Source organism: Gadus morhua, chromosome 23 (assembly GCF_902167405.1).
Source record: "Gadus morhua chromosome 23, gadMor3.0, whole genome shotgun sequence".
Classification (NCBI taxonomy): Eukaryota; Metazoa; Chordata; class Actinopteri; order Gadiformes; family Gadidae; genus Gadus; species Gadus morhua.
Window position 1 is genome coordinate 8454375 of NC_044070.1, and position 21694 is coordinate 8476068.

Here is a 21694-nt window from a genome sequence, read left to right on the forward strand (position 1 = left end):
TGTGTGTGTGTGTGTGTGTGTGTGTGTGTGTGTGTGTGTGTGTGTGTGTGTGTGTGTGTGTGTGTGTGTGCGTGTGTGTGTATAACACGCTATTTTATGTTGAAATGCGACGTAATCCAGTGTTCACGAAAACGTACGTGTTTCTAACAAGATGATATCATTAAAAGTTACATAAAGTAACGGTTTAATAACACAAAAGCAGGAAACACGTGAGCTGCATTTCCCATTCAGATAATAAAGATTAATAAAGATCATACACATTCACTGACTGAGGATTATTCAAGGGAAAAGTACATTTCTCGCTAGAAATGTCATTAGAAACACGTTAAATGGTGAATCTGTCCTAAAATATTGCATCTCCCATTCAGTTAATGCTGGGTTTTTCGTATCATATGCACGCGAAATGGACGTATCCGCCCTCCACAGTAGTTAATGCTGGGTTTTGCGTATCGTATGCACACGAAATGGTCATTTGGCGTATGTAGGCTACTGCACGCATCTTGAAAGTGTCAAACCGTGCGATCTGTGCGCATATTGGTGAGACTGGAAAAGCTGTCATATTCTTAGTTATCACAGACAATTTTTAACAATAAATGTTCTGTACGGAGCTCCTTAAGGGACAATAGGGAGAAAGCTCCCGGACAGAACCTTAGATGGAAGTCGTGCTTAGTGACAAATCACGACAAATACTTCCAATTGATATGCATGAGTTTGAAAATTTTGCTTTTTGACACGAACATTTAGAAAATACGTGTACCTGATCACGTTTCAATAGATTAAATAACGTGACAGTGTCACCTATTTTCGTGAGCCCGGGATGCCTGTACGCCGGCCATTATCGCCCGATGAAATATTCTTCGTCATATCTATCAAACCAAACATCCTTCACATTCGCCGAACGACGATTATGAAAGTAAAATGCACATTTCTCGCTAAAAATGTTTACATAAACACTTTTAATGGTGTAACTATTCTAAAATATCATATTTTCCACCCAGGATAAAAAGTATGTCCGCCATTTTCACAGAAGAATATCCTAAAAAACTATCCAATAGGAAAGATGCTCACATCGTCTATTAGAGACGTAGTGAGGCACCCCCCATTCCGTATGCAGAAGACGCCGAAGGGTACCTTTACCGTCACCGACCGAATAAAAAGGGTACCTTTCCCGTCAGTCACCGACGCTAAAGGGCCTTTGCCAACAGTCGGTATTTGACGTTCTCGGAGTGAGACTGTGTTGCACACACACACACACACGCACGCGCGCGCACACACACACACCCACACAATAGTGTGTCATGTCTGGTTACTTGAGTCTTACTTCTCAGAGGGTTGCTATCCCCAGGATATGGGACAGCACAACTCTAGAGAACTACACTCATGTGTTGCTCAGTGAATGATCATTTTTCTTTTAACAATCGTTTCTTTTTTTCACATACAACGGACTATCATACAGTAAAACCCTCTCTCCACAATAAAAAAAAACATTGAAAATACCTGCAGTAAACAACCAGAAGAGCAGGAGCATGAGTGCTTTATGATATTGTTGGGAAGAAATCAGATACATTTTAACAAATTACCAAGTAAATTCCTGCATTGAAATTTGATCAACTTGGTTGAGTATAAAAAATATAAATAAAAAGCAGGGCTAATTTCTATCTGATTTTTATCTTTCAATACTCAATTGTTCTATGGATCGTTATTTTCTTGATTACTAAAAATTGCATGAAATATCCCTTATCTTGCTAAACAGACATCTTTTCACAGTGATGGTGGGACCTGAGTAGAACGAATTGTATTGCTCTTATCACAGCTACAGTCTCAAAGGGCTTCACAGGCCCACATTATAGGATTCTAAATACTGCCTAAACCATTAAACTCATATCTAAACATCTACTTAATGTAGAAGTCTGTGTTACGACTAGACCTACCTCAGGAGAACGTGACAATAGATGGAGTCAACACATTAAAAGTAGTAATTTATTAAAAAAACCTTGAAATCAAATAATATCAAAATGAGGCATGAACATTTTTTTTTTGTTAATGTAAGCATCACGTAAGGTCAAAGGTCCAATGAGGTTGGATACTTTCATTTTCACGTTGATTGATTACCGTAATATATATACAATTGATTAATATAGCACAGTAATGGTAATGACATCACAGGATCACCATACTCAAATATTACCATTAATAAAATGCAAAGATCCCATGTTTATGATAGAAAAGTAGAAGACAGTGGAAAACCTTAGGAGCCTTAGGATGTTCAGCAAACAATCAGCCATCCTATTGTCCTGTTTCAACTGGATGAATCAGACACTATACTCCGTAACACTATTTAAATCCTGCTGCCGCTGCTGGTTCACACTCTGGGGTGTTTATTTGACAGTGCTTACAACTCTGAGGTTCCTCCCATCTCCGTCTGGTCCTGGTCCCTGAAAGAAAACAGAGGAGATATGAACTTCAGTCTCCATGTAAAGCAGATCCATTAAGTTACAAAACATAGAGTCTATGTTGACCACAGAGTAAAGGACCTCATCTGTGTGATCTGATTGGACACAGGAGCAAGCCAATCAGTGAGGCACTTGCTGGTAGTCTGAGGAAGAGGTGTGGATGATGGGACAGTGATGGCCATCCTGCTCTTCTATTGGTTCTCTCTGTGCTGCAGGCGCCAAGCGATTGGTAAGAGCTGGGACGTTTTCATACACAGGAACAGGAAGTAGCTGATGGAGAGTGAGGACAGAAGAGAACATTTAACCAAACACTTCACACTTCCTGAACACAGTCATGAAGCTCATGTGTTTCTGGTTCATCAAGAGACGTTTGGTGGTGCCTATTGGTCCCAGCATGCATTTTAGCAAAAATCCCATTGTCAAGTCGTGACTCTTAAATCAGAGATGAATTCGACTGAAATCTATCATTGGAAAAGCGCAGATGACCTGACCATGTTGCTAATGCACCATGGCAAAGTTGGCACAGCAAGCAACCAGGAGCTGTTCTATTATTAATATCATACATATGGTTTAGCTTCAGATGGTTCACATGACGTGCCACTGAAAGAGACTGCCAAGTTTAAACTCCTGGGATCCTATGTGTGTTCTTTGAAAGGCATTTAAGATGTATCTGATTACATTGTTTTGCATAACCTTCACAATTTCTTTTAGTTTCTGTGATGAACCAGTGTACCAGGGCCCTCCTTCCCGAAAGCATCTATAGCCTAAGTTGATCGTGAAGTGCGTCGTACGAGCATCGTATAGTTTTCCCACCTTTTCCCGAAAGCATCGTTGGTAACGAATGTCGTGAAAACGCTCATAGCCAGCGAGGACTCCAGGGTTACTCGTAGGATGCTAAGAGCATCGTTAGCCTACTATAGCCTCAGTGGCTTCACCAGCGGACATTCCGTGGTGACACCAGCGGACATTCCATTGCATGCAGGTGTCTTCATTCATAAAAAAATGTAAACATTCGGGAGTATGCAATAATACAATATATTCTAAAGAGGTCTAGCCTCCGCGCGCAGCCCCTCCTTCTCCAGTGAACCAAGGAAGCCCGCGCTGTGACGAACGGTGGATTTGACCTGGGCGTGCCAAGCTGAGACCGAACCGGCTTGGCAGTGTAAAAAGACCTATAGCGTACATCATCCTGCCCAACAATATGGGCAGGATCTAGACCAAGCTCTCCTAATCGGGTCAGCAATAGCCATGTGTCAATGCCTAGCCTCTGCGTTTGAATGATATTGAATGAATGGAACGTTGCATTTTTAATGTCTACAAATATTCTAGACTAGAGCGTGCACGCCAATCGGAATCAGGTAAGGTTGGCTCTCTTTGCTGCACAAAGCATGTTTCAGAAACCAGCACATTAAGATTAATGTAGTTGTCACACATGCGATTTTTGATTTTTGTAATCTGGAATTATTTCAGGGGGGAATATGCTGTGAAAAAAAGGACGCGCATTGCATTCAGGATTAGGACTGATCCATATGTCGGCATAGGCCTAATCAATTGTGTTTTAATATCTTTAGCATTCATATTATTGCAGTCTATTCTTTTCATAGGCTACTCTGCTGTCGGCCTTGATGGGGAGATATTTTAACCCTTTTTAACCCCATTTTCCTGCGACATTCCTGCGTCTCCCCCTCCTGCATAGCCCGTTTCAGCATCGTGTCAGTGGACAGTTACAATCCTTCATTCAATCCTTCGTTCATGTTAAGAGGAGTTTCAGGAAACGCACCAAAGGAATTGACGATGGTTCGCAAGATCCATCGTGAGAATGATTGTAGGAGCGAAGATCCATCGTTATCGGGAAACGAGGCCCAGGCTTGGCATGCACAATCATTATGGCACTGAATAAAGGCTATAAGCAACAGTTCTCGAACTCTTAGTTAAATGATTGAGAGTGGCAACAGAAAGCTAACCAGGTCACCAGATATCAATTGTCCATTGTCGCTACAAGATAAGGGACATTAGGTTTGGATGTGATGCTACTTCTTCCAGGATCTTACTCTTGCAAGTTCCTTTAACTTTTGCTTCAGGCCAAACTAAATGGATTCTGTTGTGCCATGATGTAGATACAGCTGTAGAGGCCAGTTCCTTCTCTAGTGTGTCCTGAATCTTACTGAATCCTTACCTGTTACCAGTAAGGCTTCCGCATAAAGAAGCAACTTGAACTCAACTGCCCTAACATAACATTGACATGAATCAAATACAAAACAGGGCCAAGGATTTATCCCAGGGGGACCCCACAAGTCAACTATCTGGCCACTGATACAATCCCTCTGACCTGGCCCACCATCATCTATCCGTCAAATACCATTTAAACCTTTCTATTGATGTGTTCCTTTGCCATGAACATTTTACGTTCATTGACAAAATGGTGTTGTTAATGATTTCTAAGGTTCTTTACTGAACGTTAATCTTGCAAGTTTTCTAAATGTCTAAAATATCACCAGTAATCCATGTAGCTGTCTTCTGTTTTTAATCATTTTGTATCAATGGAGTTAATGTATCAAGAACTAACCAGAAAATATTTGAAGATAACCCATGCTATATCTACATTGTCACAATTTAGTTCACCTGACCAATCCTGCTCCCTTTATGTGTGAATAAATCACACTTTTGTGGAACGCTTCATGAAACACATAATGCACATATAGGATTTGACGTACGAAAGAAAATAGCTTAGCTTGTGATCTCTAATGCCAATGTTTAAAACGCCTGACATTTACCAGATACAATCATAAAATCTATAAATTATGCTCTATTCCATTGGTTCTCAAACTGTGTTACGCAGTAGTAGTAGTAAAGGATGGGTTAGTAATAAAAGGCCTCCTGTGTCTCACCTCCTCCACAGTATCTGGCCTTCCTCCCTGTCCACATGCTTTACTGGAGGCCCTCTTTCTTCTAGAGAAGAGACCAGAGAGATGAAGAAGCAACAGCAGAAGTGAAGGAATGGAAAACAAGACAGAGAGAATATCTCACCTCATCCAGAGGAAGACAAGGAGGAGTACGGTGGCCAGTGAGACAACAATGCCTCTCACAGCTACTGTTGTTGTCCATGATGATGATGTCGATTTCAAACACTGAATACAAGCTACAACATAAATAGGCCAATGTTTAACTGTGTGCCTTTGTTGAAGGTGTGTGTGTGTGTGTGTTTTCAAAATGACCAATTACCTTTAATTAACAGAAAGGTGGAATTATGATGTCCGATTGCATTATGTGCTTGGCAGAAATAGTTTCCTCCAAGCTCAGATGTGATATTAGTGATGGAGTAGTTCTGTCCTGATGCTTTCACTGAGTCTTCATGTTCCCTGAACCAGGTGTACTCAGCTGCTGGGTTGGCATCACTGCTGCAGCTCAGAGTCACTGAACTGCCCTCCTCTATTTCACCAGAGGGACTCACGGTCACTGAGGGGGTCTTTGGAGCGTCTGTTAACAGTTACATTTCATTAATCATATTCATTAATCATTAATTCCGGCAGTTTGAGTCCATCTACCAATAGAGTGAGGAAAGTATTTAGGCTATGTATGTTGTGTGTGTGTGTGTGTTGTGTGTGTGTGTGTGTGTGTGTGTGTGTGTGTGTGTGTGTGTGTGTGTGTGTGTGTGTGTGTGTGTGTGTGTGTGTGTGTGTGTGTGTGTGTGTGTGTGTGTGTGTGTGTGTGTGTGTGTGTGTGTGTGTGTGTGTGTGTGTGTCTGCGTGTGTGTGTGTGTGTCTGCGTGTGTGTGTGTGTGTCTGCGTGTGTATGTATGTATAATGTATATATGTATGTATGTATGTATGTATGTATATATATATATTTACATTAACATTTAGGGCATTTAGTAGACGCTTTTATCCAAAGCGACTTACAATAAGTACATTTGTCATGAGAAGTGAAACAATATATTGCTGTCGGTACAGTAAAGATGTTCATAGAACCAAGTACCAACAATCGCTAGGCTAACAAATTCCCCGTATACAGCAGTGATAGCAGCTACTACAGATGTTACACATAAGTATGACCTATGTGTATCTCTAGGACTGTTCATCTGATCTACATCACACTTGCAGTGCGTATTGCTGAGGGCTGAGGATGTGCAGTGTTGACTTATTTGGACACACAACACGTTCAACATTAACAGACTTTGAGCTAAACAGTGCAGCAGTGGGGCGGGGCTTCAGGGCTCTGCAGTTCACTTGGTCACTGTACTTGGATGCTGGATACACAACCGTTATATTAGTCTAACAATAACTAGAAGTGTCTCTGTATGTCTGCATGTCCTTTATCAACTTCTCTTTTCGTGTTACACAGGAAGTGTCGTGTCGAGTGTGAAGTATTTTAAAGGAGTGACGTTGGATAAAGCTGCTAGCAGCAATACAGGAGGCCAAGCGATCGGCCCGTTCAGCGGAGGCTCGTTTTGAACAGACTCTGCACTAGTTCATGGTAACTTGTAGTTCTCTACCCTAAAGGGTCCATTACATCTGGTATCATGTCAGTCTACGGTGGAGGGGACTTACACACTAAAGGAGAGCGGAAACCTTCGTATCCTTCAGCAGCACATGAATAGCTCCCTTCAAACTGAATGTAGGCCCTGTAGTTCACTCCCTGTCCTACATTCTGTCCATTCCTGAACCAGATGTAGGGAGGGTCACCAGCTGGACCCGTATGTCGTCATGAGGGGAGAAGCCACCTTCCCCTTCTCTGCCTTGCAAGCCCAGAGAATTAGGCCCGCCAATGAGACACGACCGTTTGAGCGCCACATGTGTGTGTGTGTGTGATTACACACACTTTAACGCAAGTGTTGTACTCTTCTTTGTTATTTGGATTACCGTTCTGCTGTTGGTGTTATGGCGCATAACATTTTGGTTCTTTGCCATCTCTGGTATTTCCACAACGAGACTCGTAGTGGGGGTTATCTCAGACATGGTTGAGAATGAATTGGGGGAAATTAACTTTGGATTTGACTCCCTGAAGTACATGAACCACGACATGGAGGAGAAAGGGATTGTTGCCAGCGATTGTCTCCCGCTCGAGCCCCGCTTCCCGCTCCCGACTTCCCGCTGCCGAGGGACCACCGCCTCGGTGCTGCCCGCTGCAGGAGGCGGTGCTGCCTAAGCGCTTCCCGCTGCCGAAACGGTGGTCCCTCAGGCAGCGAGAAGAGGGGCTCAAGCGGGAATCAATCGCGGGCAACAATCTCTTTCTCCTCCATGTCGTGGTTCACTCTACTTCAGATTGATGTGGAAGTGGAAGAACCAGAGACGTCGTAGAACCCGACGCAGTCGTTTGAGATTCATAATAGCCTACCGTCTGGAGACGCACAGCTTTTGGCCGTGATAATATATATTATATGATATGTATATCTATGTATAATATAAAGACATAGAGCTCCAGATATAGAGCTTCAGGAAACCCACCAGAGCACCCGGAGTGTTCTAGAATATCACAGAACACCCTGTGTGCGCCTCGCCATTGCGATACATCCACTGTAAACAGAGCGCATGGTACCGTGGCCGCAAGCTGCTCAGGGCCACACCCCCACCCTCCTCCTTGACCCACTTCTCTCCTCCTCTTTGCATTAAAGCTACAGACGCCAAAACAGCGCATTTGGGGAAAGCTCAATGTGCGACAGGCTCGTTGTGGCTGTAACTCTGCACCACAGCTGAACTTTGGGAACGTCTTCATACTGTGTTAGGGGACCACTAATATCTATATTAAGGTATCCATAAAGTAGCATGCCATGGGACCTTTAATGAATTATTGTAGTGTAGGGTACTGTGTTTAGTGGTCATAGGCCTCGGCCCTGTAGTGCTTCTGCTGGAGCAATGTGACAAAAAGCTTTGTAATTACTTAGATGTGAAGCCAAGGAATGTAGAGGAGAGGAGGTGAGGAGAGGAGTCAAGGAGAGGAAGTGGGAATAGTGGCGAGGAGACAAGTATGGCGGGAAGAACAGTGGAGACGTAAAATAGATGAGTAGAGACAAGGAGGAGGAGAGAATAGGAGAAAAATAGAGGAGAGGAGACAAATAGAGGAGAGGAGACAAGGAGAGGAGAATAGCAGAGAGGAGAGAGGCGAGGAGAGGAGAGGAGAGCAGGAGAGGGGCGAGGAGATGGCATGCAGTGTCTTAACTATTACTGGATCATAATTCTAACATTGCAGCAGATTCATTGATTACATATTAATCAGATTGTCAACTCACATGTAACATTTAAGAACATTGAGTTAGAGCTCAAATGTCCATATTGGTTCCCTGCTTGACAGTGGTACGTTCCTCTGTCTTTAGGGCGGACTGAGGGGAAGGTATGACGTTGACTTGGTCCCCAGAGCAGAGGTTGGTTGTTCTTGAACCAGGTGTACTCAGCTGCTGGGTTGGCATCACTGCTGCAGCTCAGAGTCACTGAACTGCCCTCCATGATTTCACCAGAGGGACTTGATAACACAGATGTGTGTTTAGGCCCATCTGGAGACACATAGAAACATGTCAAAACACCATGTTTATCTATGTTCATGAGAGTAATATTGATGAAGGAAAATCAAAATTGTGGCTAATAATTAATGTTGATAGGTTTAAGTTCATTTTATTAAGAATTGTGTTTTACTCACATTTTAAATTAATAGAGATGGAGAAAGATTTCTCCCCTAGCTTATTCTGAGCGTCACAGCGATATTGTCCAGATTCTGAAGATGGGATCTGTATTAAGACGAGCCGTTGTCCCTGGTTCATGTACCTGGAGGAACCATCTCTATTAACCTTGAACCAGGTGTACTCAGCTGCTGGGTTGGCATCACTGCTGCAGCTCAGAGTCACTGAACTGCCCTCCTTTATTTCACCAGAGGGACTCACGGTCACTGAGGGGGTCCTTGGAGCGTCTGTTAACAGTTACATTTCATTAATCATATTCATTAATCATTAATACCGGCAGTTTGAGTCCATCTACCGATAGAGGGAGGAATGTATTTAGGCTATGTATTTAGGCTATGTATGTGTGTGTGTGTGTGTGTGTGTGTGTGTGTGTGTGTGTGTGTGTGTGTGTGTGTGTGTGTGTGTGTGTGTATGCGTGTGTGTGTGTATGTATGTATAATGTATGCAAGTATGTATGTATATATATTTACGTTTAGGGCATTTAGTAGACGCTTTTATCCAAAGCGACTTACAATAAGTACATTTGTCATAAGAAGTGAAACAATATATCGCTGTCGGTACAGTAAAGATGTTCATAGAACCAAGTGCAAGTACTAACACTCGCTAGGCTAACAGATTCCCCGTGCACAGCAGTGATAGCAGCTACTACAGATGCTACACATATGTATGACCTCTGTATATCTCTAGGACTGTTCACCTGATCTACTTCACACTTGCCGTGCGTATTGCTGAGAGCTGAGGATGTGCAGTGTTGACTTATTTGGACACACGACACGTTCAACATTAACACACTTTGAGCTAAACTGTGCAGCAGTGGGGCGGGGCTTCAGGGCTCAGCATTTCACTTGGTCACGGTACTTGGATGCTGGATACACAACCGTTATATTAGTCTAACAATAACTAGAAGTGTCTCTGTATGTCTGCATGTCCTTTATCAACTTCTCTTTTCGTGTTACACAGGAAGTGTCGTGTCGAGGGTGAAGTATTTTAAAGGAGTGACGTTGGATAAAGCTGCTAGCGGCAACACAGGAGGCCAAGCGATCGGCCAGTTCAGCAGAGGCTAGTTTTGAACGGGCTCTGCACTAGTTCATGGTAACATGTAGTTCTCTACCCTAAAGGGTCCATCACATCTGGTATCATGTCAGTGTACGGTGGAGGGGACTTACACACTAAAGGAGAGCGGAAACCTTCGTATCCTTCAACAGCACATGAATAGCTCCCTTCAGACTGAATGTAGGCCCTGTAGTTCACTCCCTGTCCTACATTCTGTCCATTCCTGAACCAGATGTAGGGAGGGTCACCAGCTGGATCACACATACTGTGACACTCCAGGTCTGTCCAGGTAGGATTGGTAGGGTGAGGAAAGGACACCTTCACCTGGAGATCTGGGTGTGAGAACAAGTTACAAACAATTATAAAAAAAAAATGTACAATAAGAAAACACGCACGCGCGCACACGCACACACACACACACACACACACACACACACACACACACACACACATTAGACTCATCATAGTTTACCTGTTACAGATAACTTCACTCCAGGGTCACCAGTATATTCCCCGCCTGGTAGGTTTGTTGTGAACCTAAACTTGTAGACAGCAGAGTCACTCTGTTTCAGGTCTTTGATTCTCAGGGTACATGTTCCATGACATCTGGACCCGGTACAGCTGACCTCTCCACGGCTGAATTCAACACGACCTGTATAGTCTGCATCGTGTTCCAGATGAACTGGCTGATACTTGTCTCCTTTAGTAAACCACAGTGTTCTGACTGTGTTAGGGAGGTACTGTACGTTGTCAGGGTATTCATAAGTGCAGCTGATGTCAACCGTTGCTCCTCTTAAAGCACAGACATTACTAGATGAGTAAGTAACCGTCCATTCACCATTACCCTGAAGCACTGTGAAAAAAGAAACACATCTCATTGAGAATGAACAAGACACAGAGGTTCACCTGATGAACAGACCAGAAGATACATAAAGAGATGGAGGCTGGTGGGTGGAGATGGAAACTACAGATACATGCTGACCACTGAGCTGTGAGGGGTAGCCAGGGGGCTATGGAGTTCAACCCCCCCCCCCCCCCCTGAAATGCAAAATATATTATAGTACACTAACTGAATAACATACACTAACATTTATTGAATTATGGTAGTGTTTAGTCTCTGTGTTTAGTGTCTGTAGGCCTCAGCCCTTGTGCTTCTGTTTGAGCGAGGTGACCAAAAGCTTTGAAATTACTTAGCAAGGAATATGGAGTAGATGAGGGGAGGAGAGGAGACAAGGATAGGATTAAAACGTCAACCATTGCTCCTCTTATAGTGCAGACATTACTAGATGAGTAATTTACTGTCCAGTCACCATTACCCTGAAGCACTGGTAAAAAACAAACACACCTCATTGAGAATCATACAGAATTCTCAATTAGAAAATAATCAATACCAAAGCAATAAAAATAATAAATGAGCATCTGTCGAGAAAGCTGTAAGCAACAATACGAGAGCTTAAGCAATCGGACCGTTCAGACCAGGCCCGTTTTGAACGGGCTCTGCACTAGTACACAGTAACATGTAGTTCTGTACCCTAAAAGGTATTCTGCATCTGGTGTCATCAGTGTCATCAGTTTAGCATATCAGTGTACTGTGGAGGGGACTTACACACTAAAGGAGACCCGAGTTGTTCGTATCCTTCAACAGCACATGAATAGCTTCCTTCAGACTTAAAGTAGCCCCTTGACTTCACTCCCTGTTCTACGTTCTGTCCATTCCTGAACCAGGTGTAGCCAGGGTCACCACCTAGATCACACATACTGTGACACTCCAGCTCTGCCCAGGTAGGACTGGTAGGGTCAAGAAAGGACACCTTCACCTGGAGGTCTGGGTTGAAGAACAAGTTATACATAATTATTCTAAATAATTAAGATAACAAATAACACAAACTTTATAAAACCAACACAGCCACAGACACACAAACAATAAAAACACACAGATAAACAATAACACACCCACACACACACTGTACTCATTGGTAATCTAATTGTACCTGTTACAGATAACGTCACTCCAGGGTCACCAGTATATTCCCCATCTGGTTGGTTTGTTGTGAAGCTAAACTTGTAGACATCAGAGTCACTCTGTCTCAGGTCTTTGATTCTCAGGGTACATGTTCCATGACATCTGGACCTGGTACATCTGACCTCTCCACAGCTGGATTCAACATGAACTCTATAGTCTGTATCGTGTTCCAGATCAACTGGCTGATACGTGTCTCCTTTTGTCAACCACAGTGTTCTGAATGTGTTAGGGCGGTACTGTACGTTGTCAGGGTATTCATAAGTGCAGCTGATTGCAACCGTTGCTCCTCTTAAAGCACAGACATTACTAGATGAGTACCTAACTCTCCAGTCATCATTACCCTGAAGTACTGTGAAAAAACAAACACATCTTATTGAGGACGAACAAGACACAGAGGTTCACCTGATGAACAGACCAGAAGATACATGAAGAGATTCAAAATCAAAATTCAAAAAAACGTTATTTGTCCCCAGGGGGCAATTGAGGGCACATAGCAACAGCATTACAAAGGACAGGGCCATGTCCAAACAAAAAACAAACGAAAACACAGCATTGCTACCTGGCAGACAATACACACAAGCACAGGTGTCTACAAATACACACATTTATATAAATATGTATAAAATATGCAAAGTGCATGTTTATAAATGGAGAACTGACTCTTAAAAGTGTAAAATGTGTCAAATATGACATAAATATAAAGTGCAATCAGTTAATAAATACCATAGATGGAGGCTGGTGGGTGGAGATGGAAACTACAGATACATGCTGACCACTGAGCTGGGGTGGAGGGGGTGGGGGGTTAGTGTGTGTTATCACTAACTGAATAACACACACTAACAGTTCATGTTATGGTCCGAGTAAGGTGTGGATCCATGTGCGGAAAGAAGAGACAGCAGGCAGCCATGTGTTTGTAAAAACAAAATGACTTCTTTGGGGAAGTAGGTACAAACACAGTACAAAAAACAGACTTTTTGCAAGAAATTGAAGGTAAGAATAGTGTCTCAAATACACTATTCTTAAAAGTCTAAACTGGGATCCAAGTTCCGGCAAAATACAACAACGACAAACGAAGATACAGCAGGGAGTTTGGGGAGCAAAGGGAATAAATAGGCATTGACAACCTAAGCACTGCGGATGATTAGTCCATGATTGTATGGTGCCCGGTAAGAATACCACCGTGCTAGGCTGTGGTAGAGCACCTATAGGTCGCTGCAGCCCCAATGCGTAACAGGGTAGTGGAGGCTACTGTGCTTAGTCTCTGGAGGCCTCGGCCCTAAAGTCTGTGTACTTCTTTTGTGGCAATGTGACCATAAGCTTTGTCATTACTCAGATGTGGAGACAAGGAATGTAGAGGAGAAGGAAAAGAGAAGAGTAGAGACGAGTAGAAGGAGAGGAGAGCATGAGAGAGGTAAGGAGATGGCCTGCATTGTCTACCTTATCAGTGGATCTGAATTCCAACATTGCAGCAGAATTCATGTCTAAATCATCATTAATAGAATAAATAGGGGTAAAACAGTAGCTTTCAATATTTAACTCTTTTCAAAAGTTGAAAAGTCGAAAATTAACTAATCTAACCCCATAATGTATATCGTTCAGGATTGTCTAGCAACCAGGAAAGTATTGTTATCTTAAAAACAGTACCTTCAATTCAAGAGGCTTTATACAACCTGCAACAAAGTGGTATTTTACAATGACTGAAACATATAAAGTGGACCGTTCTCTGTTCTCGTGGTCTGTTTAACCAAACACAGCGTTCTAGATGGTGATTCTTTAATGTTCTGTTTACTACTATTCCATCTTCAAAATGCTGTGGTTTCACCCTCTCCTCGTTCTAGTTGCTTGGATGTCATGTTATTGAAACAGTTATATGTTAACGATGTAAATTAACCAACCTGGTACTGATAGAAGGAAAGCTAGAAATCCTCTTGCTGCTGATCTATTCATAGTGATTCCTCTCCTCTCTCACTTTGTTCTGGGAGATATTCAAACACACCTGAATAAAAAAACTAATAAACAATTAAAAACGACACACAAGCAAAACTCTATGAATAAGATTCATTAACCATAGCAATACAAGTTACGAGTTAGTGTAGAGAAGGAAGCTGGTCTGACTTCTAGTCTGTGGTTCCAGTTCATGCAGTTAGCTGAAAAGACACCAAACAGCATTGAAAGACTTCCTTCCTCTTCACACTATGATTCACAGAAGAAGCAAAAGAAGCCTGGTAACAACTGGGCGTATCAAAGAATCACCTTTTTAGACCACAATGAACGGTACAAAGTTGTTTCTTGTTTGAACTTCTGCTTTTTTATAATATTGTTATTATTCTTGGGTCCTTCTGCTCCTTACTCACACATACGCAGGCAGGCAGGTAAACATGTATACACGTACACACACACACACACGCACACACTTGCACCATGGTTTTTCATAGTTTTCCCTTTTGTCAAGTCTGTTGTGAGTCTTACTTCTCAAATGCTAGCCCCAACACTCATGTGTTCACCTTTGATTTGATGATTTTCTTTTTAAACAATACTTTCTCCTTTATTTTCACAAAGAAAATTTGTATCATCAGACCATCATACAGTAAAGCATCCTCAAAACCCTCCCTAAATTCCTCCCTCCCTCCACATTGTTCAGGATAAAAAACGAATTTGTGGTGAATAGAAAATGTTTTCGGAGTCAAGAAGCTCCATAAGCATCTGTGGAGCAAGCGGGACAGCCAACCGGCCAGTTATATATAGTTATGCAATATATATGTCAAGCAATGAAATAAAGTCAAGAAACTACAACATCGTTTGGGGTTCCAGGTCATCATGCAGTTAGCTGAACAAAATAAATGTAAAGAACAAAGAAAAAGCATCAGAATTATCATGGCATGGAAGTCTGTTTTTTTATTGATAATGTAAGCATTACGTAAGACTACCTCTTAAAACTCCAATGTGATAGGATAGGCTTTCATATTCATGTTATCATTTGATTAATATAGTGCAATAATGAAAATGACCATCACAGGATCACCAAACTCAAAAAATACAATTAAGAAAATGCAAAGATCCCATATTAATGATAGAGATGTAGAAAATAGCATTATAATGCACAGAAAACAAAGTGCAGTAGGATATGCAGCAAACAATCAGCCAAAGTATTGTCCAGTTTCACCTGAATGAATGAGACACTATACTGAGTCCCACTATCTAAATCCTGCTGCCGCTACTGTTTCGCACTCTGGGGTGTTGATTTGACGGCGCTTACAACTGGGAGGTTCCTCCCATCTCTGTCTGGACCTGGTCCCTGAAAGAAGACAGAGGAGATATAAAATTCAGCCTCCTTGTAAAGCAGATCCATTGGGTTGATTACGTCCTTAAAGAGTCTATTTTGACCACAGAGTAAAGGACCTCATCTGTCTGGTTTGATTGGACACGGGAGCCAGCCAACCAGCGAGGGACTTCCTGGTTCTCTGAGAGAGAGGTCGGGATGATGGCAGAGTGATGGTCATCCTGCTCTTCTATTGGTTCTCTCTGTGCTGCAGGAGCCAAGTGATTGGTCCGAGCTGAGACGTTTTCATACACAGGAACAGGAAGTAGCTGATGGGGAGTGAGGACAGAAGAGAACATTTAGAAAACACTTCCTGAATGCAGTCCTGGAGGTCATGTGTTTCTGGTTCATCAAGAGACCCTTGGTGCTGACTAGGGGTCCCGGCATGCAGGCTGCTGTAGGCCTCACTTGAAGTCCCTCCTGCAACGTTTCCTCCAACTGTTGGGCTTTTGTCCTTTAACAACATCGTCATTTGCTTCTTTAAAACCAGATTAGATATCAATCATTTCCATCTTCTCATTCTGCACACTGGCAGAAGTACCTCAAGATAATAGTTTTTCCTCCAGATCTCACCTTAGCACTCATCCTGAATCTCAACCTTTTCACAAACAAACTTTTTTCACAAACAAACTTTGTCAAGTTTCTATTCTCAGATGACCCCACCATTGTTTTGAGAGTTGGTTTTCAGAGTTGGTTGGGCCGCATTTGGGCACGTTGGTTGGGTCCGCACGACAAAGTTTCCCCAAAGGAATATTTAGCCCAAACAGTCGCATGGTAGATCCATAGATCTGGTAGGTCAGATGGTTTTCCACGTCAGCTGAGCTACGATGCTGTCCATGATGCTTACATGGCAAATGCGGCCCAAACAACTCTGCTTTTGGATATTTTGTTTTTTTCCATTAGCCTAGGCCTAGAGTCCTGCACGGGTCAATTTTTTGAGACCCGCACCAGCGATGTCCAGCACCAGATCCGCCCCATCACCCGTGATAATATCAAAATGAAATCCGCACCCGCCGAGACCCGTTAATATTTGTCCTGTTAACCGACCCGTGCCCGTAGTAAATCACACACAAGCTAAAATCATTCAAATTAATGTGCTTTATTTGTATCTTGCACTATTGGAGCACGTATAGGATACCCTCTTACGCTCCGCCTCCACAGGGGAGACGTTCCCGCCAGGGCCGATGCTCTCTCGGGGGCAACACCCTTCACTTTGACCGGCAGTGGTCTGCTTATAGGTCGGAATATGGTCGGGATGTAGCGGCCACCGATCCTTGATAGGCCGGGTACTTTATTCTTTATTACTCACAACCGGAATCGTTCATTACTTCACTAAACTGACACGCACACTACCGCTCGCTCTCCTCGATCGTCCACTCACTTGCTGACGTCACACACACACACACACACACACACACACACACACAGCCAGCGATATGCGTAGGCCTACGAGATACTTTCTCGTAAGCACCAGATACTTTCTCGTGCTCACGAGAAACCCAAAAATAAATAAAAAATTGCCTCATATCCCTTTGCCATATTTTGTTTAGTGTTCGTTGTCCCCTTGTCAACCAGATCATTCCCTCACCTTACATATCCTGCCTGCAATCACCTCATTCCCCTCACCTGTGTGTCCTTGTCTTCTTCCCACCTTTAAATCATTCCTGTATCAATCCCTCCCCATGCATACTAGGTCACCTCCTTAGTTCCCTTGTCAGATCTTTATTTTTGTCATGTTCTTGGTTCCTCTTGGTTCCCAAATTTCAATGTATTTTTCGGCCTGTTCACGGAACAGAGATTTTGAGTTTCCTTATTAAAAGCCCAGTTCGTTATTTTCCTGAGTTGTCTGCAATTGTATCTATACCTCTCTGTCTTTTGCTGCCCCGCCAGGAACCGCCTTGACACTCAGGGTATATCCCCCGTGTGTCTTAGTAGTAAGGATGGGTTAGTAATAAATGGCTTCCGTTGTATCACCTCCTCCACAGTATCTGGCCTTCCACCCTGTCCATATGCTTTTCTGGAGGCCCTCTTTTTTCTGGAGAAGGGAACAGCGAGATGAAGAAGAAGGCACAGGAGAAGTAAAGGAATGGAAATTAAGAAAATAAATATCACCTCATCCAGAGGAAGACGAGGAGGAGTATGGTGGCCAGTAAGACAAAAATGGTTCCCACAGCTCCTGTTGTTGTCCATGAAGATGATGTCGCCCCTGGTACATAGTCAGTTGATTTCAAACACTGATGACAAACTGCGAGATAATTATGCCACTGTTTAACTGTTTACGTGTGTGTGTCTTTTAATTGAATAATTACCTTTAATGAACACTGAGGTGGAATTATGATGTCCTATTGCATTATGAGCTTGGCAGTAATAGTTTTCTTCATGCTCAGATGTAATATAAGTGATGGTGTAGTTCTGTCCTGATTCTTTCACTGGGATTGCAGGTTCCTTGAACCAGGTGTAGTTAGCTGCTGGGTTGGCATCAATGCTGCAGCTCAGAGTCACAGAACTGCCCTCCTCTACTTCACCAGAGGGACTCATGGTCACTGAGGGGGTCTTTGGAGGGTCTGTTAACAGTTCAAATTTCATTAATTTAAAAAAATTCCGGCAGTTTGGATCCATTCATGAAAAATGACATGTAGTTCACACCCAAAAGGTAAAATTATACCTGGGATCATGTGGAGTGGACTTACACACTAAAGGAGAGCGGAGACGTGCATATCCTTCAAAAGCACATGAATAGCTGTCTCCAGACTGAATGTAGGCCCAGTAGTTCACTCGTTGTCCTACATTCTGTCCATTCCTGAACCAGATGTATCGAGGGTCAACAGCTAGGCCACACATACTGTGACACTCCAGCTTTGCATAGGAAGGATCAGTTGGGTAAAGAAAGGACACCTTTACCTGTATATCTGAGTGAGTGAAGTTACACACAATTATATAAAAAAATGTAAGATAAGACAACACCCACACAAAACCATAAACACACACACACACACACACTGGTAATCCAAGTTTACCTGTTACAGATAACATCACTCCAGGGTTACCAATATATTCCAAACCTAGTTGATTTGTTGCGAACATAAACTTGTAGACGGAAGAGTCACTCTGTCTCAGGTCTTTGATTCTCAGGGTACATGTTCCATGACATCTGGACCCGGTACATCTGACCTCTCCACAGCTGGATTCAACACGACCTGTATAGTCTGCATCGTGTTCCAGATCAACTGGCTGATACTTGTCTCCTTTAGTAAACCACAGTGTTCTGACTGTGTTAGGGCGGTACTGTACGTTGTCAGGGTATTCATAGGTGCAGTTGATGTCAACCATTGCTCCTCTTAAAGCACAGACATTACTAGATGAGTATGTAACTGTCCAGTCACCATTACCCTGAAGCCCTGTGAAAAAAACAAACACATCTCATTGAGAATTATAAAGAATTCTCATTGAGAAAAAAATCGTAAAAAGGCAATAAAAAATAAATAAATGAGCATCTGCCGAGAAAGCTGCAAGCATCAAAACAGGAGTCAAGGCCATCGGCCCTTTCAGAACAGGCCCGTTTTGAACAGGCTCTGCAGTCATTCATAGTAACCATAGTTCTGTACTCTAAAAGGTCCATTACATCTGGTATCATGTCAGTGTACTGTGGAGTGAACTTACACACTAAAGGAGAGGTGAGATGTTCGTATCCTTCAACAGCACATGAATAGCTCCCTTCAGACTGAATATACTCCCAGTAGTTCACTCCCTGTCCTACATTCTGTCCATTCCTGATCCAGATGTAGGGAGTGTCACCAGCTAGACCACACATACTGTGACACTCCAGCTCTGCCCAGGTAGGATTTTCAGGGTATAGAAAGGACACCTTCACGTGGAGATCTGGGTGTGAGATCAAATTACACACAATTATTCTAAATAATTAAGAACACACACACACACACACACACACACACACACACACACACACCACTCATTGGTAGTCCAAGTTTACCTGTTAAGGATAACGTCACTCCAAGGTCCCCAGTATATTTCCCACCTGGTTGGTTTGTTGTGAACCTAAACTTGTAGACAACAGAGTCACTCTGTCTCAGGTCTTCGATTCTCAGGGAACATATTCCATGACATCTGGACCCGGTACAGCTGACCTCCCCACAGCTGGATTCAACACGACCTGTATAGTCTGTATCGTGTTCCAGATCAACTGGCTGATACTTGTCTCCTTTAGTAAACCACAGTGTTCTGACAGTGGTCAGGAGGTACTGTACGTTGTCAGGGTATTCAAAAGTGCAGTTGATGTCAACCATTGCTCCTCTTAAAGCGCAGACATTACTAGATGAGTACGTAACTCTCCAGTCATCATTACCCTGAAGCGCTGTGAAAAAACAAACGCACCTCATTGAGAATGAACAAGACACAGAGGTTCACCTGATGAACAGACCAGAAGATACATAAAGAGATGGAGGCTGGTGGGTCGAGATGGAAACTACGGATACATGACCACTGAGCTGTGAGAGGAGCGTTCCACATCACGGGACACTAGTGGAGTAACCAGGGGAGGTATCAAGTTCAACCCCCCCCCCCCCCCCCCCCCCCTGGATTCAGGAATCTAAATATAGATATAGTACATTTTTTATTTGAATCAAAAGTAAGATTGGGTTAAAGAACGTAATTTCATAATTTGCCATTGCAACAGGTCATGACATTCATTGAAATTAGCTATGAAAACAGTTAATGAATTATGGTGGTTTAGAATGTGTTTAGTCTCTGTAGGCCTCTGCCCTATAGTCTATGTGCTTATTTTGTGGCAATGTGACCATACTTTTTTTTTTTTTTTAATTAGATGTGGAGGCAAGAATGTAGAGGAGAGGAGACAAGGATAGGATTGGACACTAGGGGAGGAAAGAAGGATATAAGAGTTGTGGTGAGATAATTCAGACAGTATTTTGATCTAAAACCCAGTAAAGTACTTTCAGTGCAAGAGGCTGTATACAACTTGCAGTGAGGTGGCATTTTTCAATGACTAATGAACCATAACTGAAGCATATGAAGTGGACCATTCTATATTCTCGTGGTCTGTTTAACGAAACACAGCGTTCTAGAGGGTGATTCCTTAATGTTCTGTTTACTATAATTCTATCTCCAACATGCTGTGGTTTCACCCTCTCCTCGTTCCAGTTGCTTGGTTGTCATGTTATTGAAAATGCTCAACTGAATCATCACAATGTAAATAAACGTACCTGGTACTGACAGAAGGAAAGCTAGAAATCCTCTTGCTGCTGATATTAGAGTCATAGTATGTCCTCTCTCTCACTCTGTTATTCTGGGAGATATTTAAACAAACCTGCAGGTCAACAATGAAAAAGTTCATGCAAAGAAAATCTATGAAAGACGTGTTAAGAATTGAAATAAAGGTTAAGAAAATATAACCACTTACGATAGAAGGCGTGGCTGGTTTGACATCTGGTCTGCGGTTTCAGTTCAGCATACATTTCTGTTCGGTTTGACAGAAAACAAGAAAAGACTTCCTCCTAACGCAGCAGAGTTAACCTGAAGCCTGGTAACTCATGGGCCTAGAACATATGATTACCTTTTAGACCACAATGAACAGGACCTTCATGTTTTATCTTTCAACGTCAGCGACGTTGCCACTGGTGCCACTTCTCATGGGCGTAGAGTCCGATCCTTGAGCCGCACATTCGTCCGCAGATGGAGCAAGGGAAAGCAGATGCCAGAAAGGTATCTGCCGCCCACTGGTGTCTCTGGCTGCGCCTCTCGGAACATCGGCCTTGGTTGGTTTGGTGAATTTGACAAACTGCAGTAGCACAAGTTACCTGCCAGGCTGGTCTGTTGAGTGCCAGAGATTTGAGCTGTATGAGGGAAATGTTCGCTCGCTTTAGGAGGTCCCTGGTGTAGTCCTTAAAGCGCAACTTTTGCCCTCCAGAGGATCGCTTTGCGCCCATTAGTTGGCTGTAGAGGACTTGGTGGGGCAGGCGATGTTCAGGCATGCGTAAGTTTCGATCTCCCCAGGACAGGCCGAGGATCTTCTGTAGGCAGCGTACATGGAAGGCCTCTAGGTTGCTGATGTGCTGGCGGTATGGGGTCCATGACTCTGCCCCCTAAAGCAGAGTGGAGAGACATAGAGCGTTGTAAACAGCGACCTTGGTACTGACCAAGGT

The 21694-nt window shown here is 43.0% G+C and overlaps 2 protein-coding genes across 3 annotated transcripts; both read right to left on the reverse strand.

Moving 5' to 3' along the window:
- Positions 1-1451: 1451 nt before the first annotated feature.
- Positions 1452-14560, reverse strand: LOC115536913 (sialoadhesin-like). Its single transcript, XM_030348380.1, has 12 exons — positions 14095-14560; positions 12168-12548; positions 11783-12001; positions 10649-11029; positions 10290-10508; positions 9084-9350; positions 8680-8940; positions 5676-5930; positions 5481-5592; positions 5342-5402; positions 2535-2723; positions 1452-2435 (listed from the first exon to the last, which is right to left on the reverse strand). The coding sequence occupies exons 1-11, from the start codon at positions 14144-14146 to the stop codon at positions 2574-2576; spliced, it is 2358 nt and encodes a 785-aa protein (XP_030204240.1). The 5' UTR covers positions 14147-14560; the 3' UTR covers positions 1452-2435; positions 2535-2573.
- A 508-nt stretch (positions 14561-15068) lies between these two features.
- On the reverse strand, positions 15069-21057 carry LOC115536917 (sialoadhesin-like). 2 transcript variants are annotated; one of them, XM_030348397.1, is made up of 11 exons: positions 20953-21054; positions 20756-20859; positions 19510-19890; positions 19179-19397; positions 18536-18916; positions 18209-18427; positions 17828-18082; positions 17631-17724; positions 17493-17553; positions 15599-15787; positions 15069-15494 (listed from the first exon to the last, which is right to left on the reverse strand). In XM_030348397.1, exons 2-11 carry the CDS (start codon positions 20808-20810, stop codon positions 15414-15416), a joined length of 1935 nt encoding a protein of 644 aa, XP_030204257.1. In that variant the 5' UTR covers positions 20811-20859; positions 20953-21054; the 3' UTR covers positions 15069-15413. The 2 variants fall into 2 exon arrangements, with proteins under 2 accessions (XP_030204257.1, XP_030204258.1); XM_030348398.1 differs by lacking the exons at positions 15069-15494; positions 17493-17553 and having other exon boundaries at positions 15658-15787; positions 20953-21057.
- Between the last annotated feature and the right edge of the window lie 637 nt (positions 21058-21694).

Excerpts from the sequence above, each read along its gene's own strand:
- LOC115536913 (XM_030348380.1), bottom strand. The coding sequence starts at position 14,146 with ATGAATAGATCAGCAGCAAGAGGATTTCTAGCTTTCCTTCTATCAGTA. Across the intron at positions 8,941-9,083 it reads CATCTCTATTAATTTAAAAT|ATGGGCCTAAACACACATCT; the intron begins GTGAGTAAAACA and ends ATGTGTCTCCAG. Across the intron at positions 5,593-5,675 it reads CACCTTTCTGTTAATTAAAG|CTTGTATTCAGTGTTTGAAA; the intron begins GTAATTGGTCAT and ends TTTATGTTGTAG.
- LOC115536917 (XM_030348397.1), bottom strand. The coding sequence starts at position 20,810 with ATGACTCTAATATCAGCAGCAAGAGGATTTCTAGCTTTCCTTCTGTCA. Across the intron at positions 15,788-17,492 it reads GGCCAGATACTGTGGAGGAG|CTACTTCCTGTTCCTGTGTA; the intron begins GTGATACAACGG and ends ACTCCCCATCAG. Across the intron at positions 15,495-15,598 it reads AATCAAACCAGACAGATGAG|GGACCAGGTCCAGACAGAGA; the intron begins GTCCTTTACTCT and ends GTCTTCTTTCAG.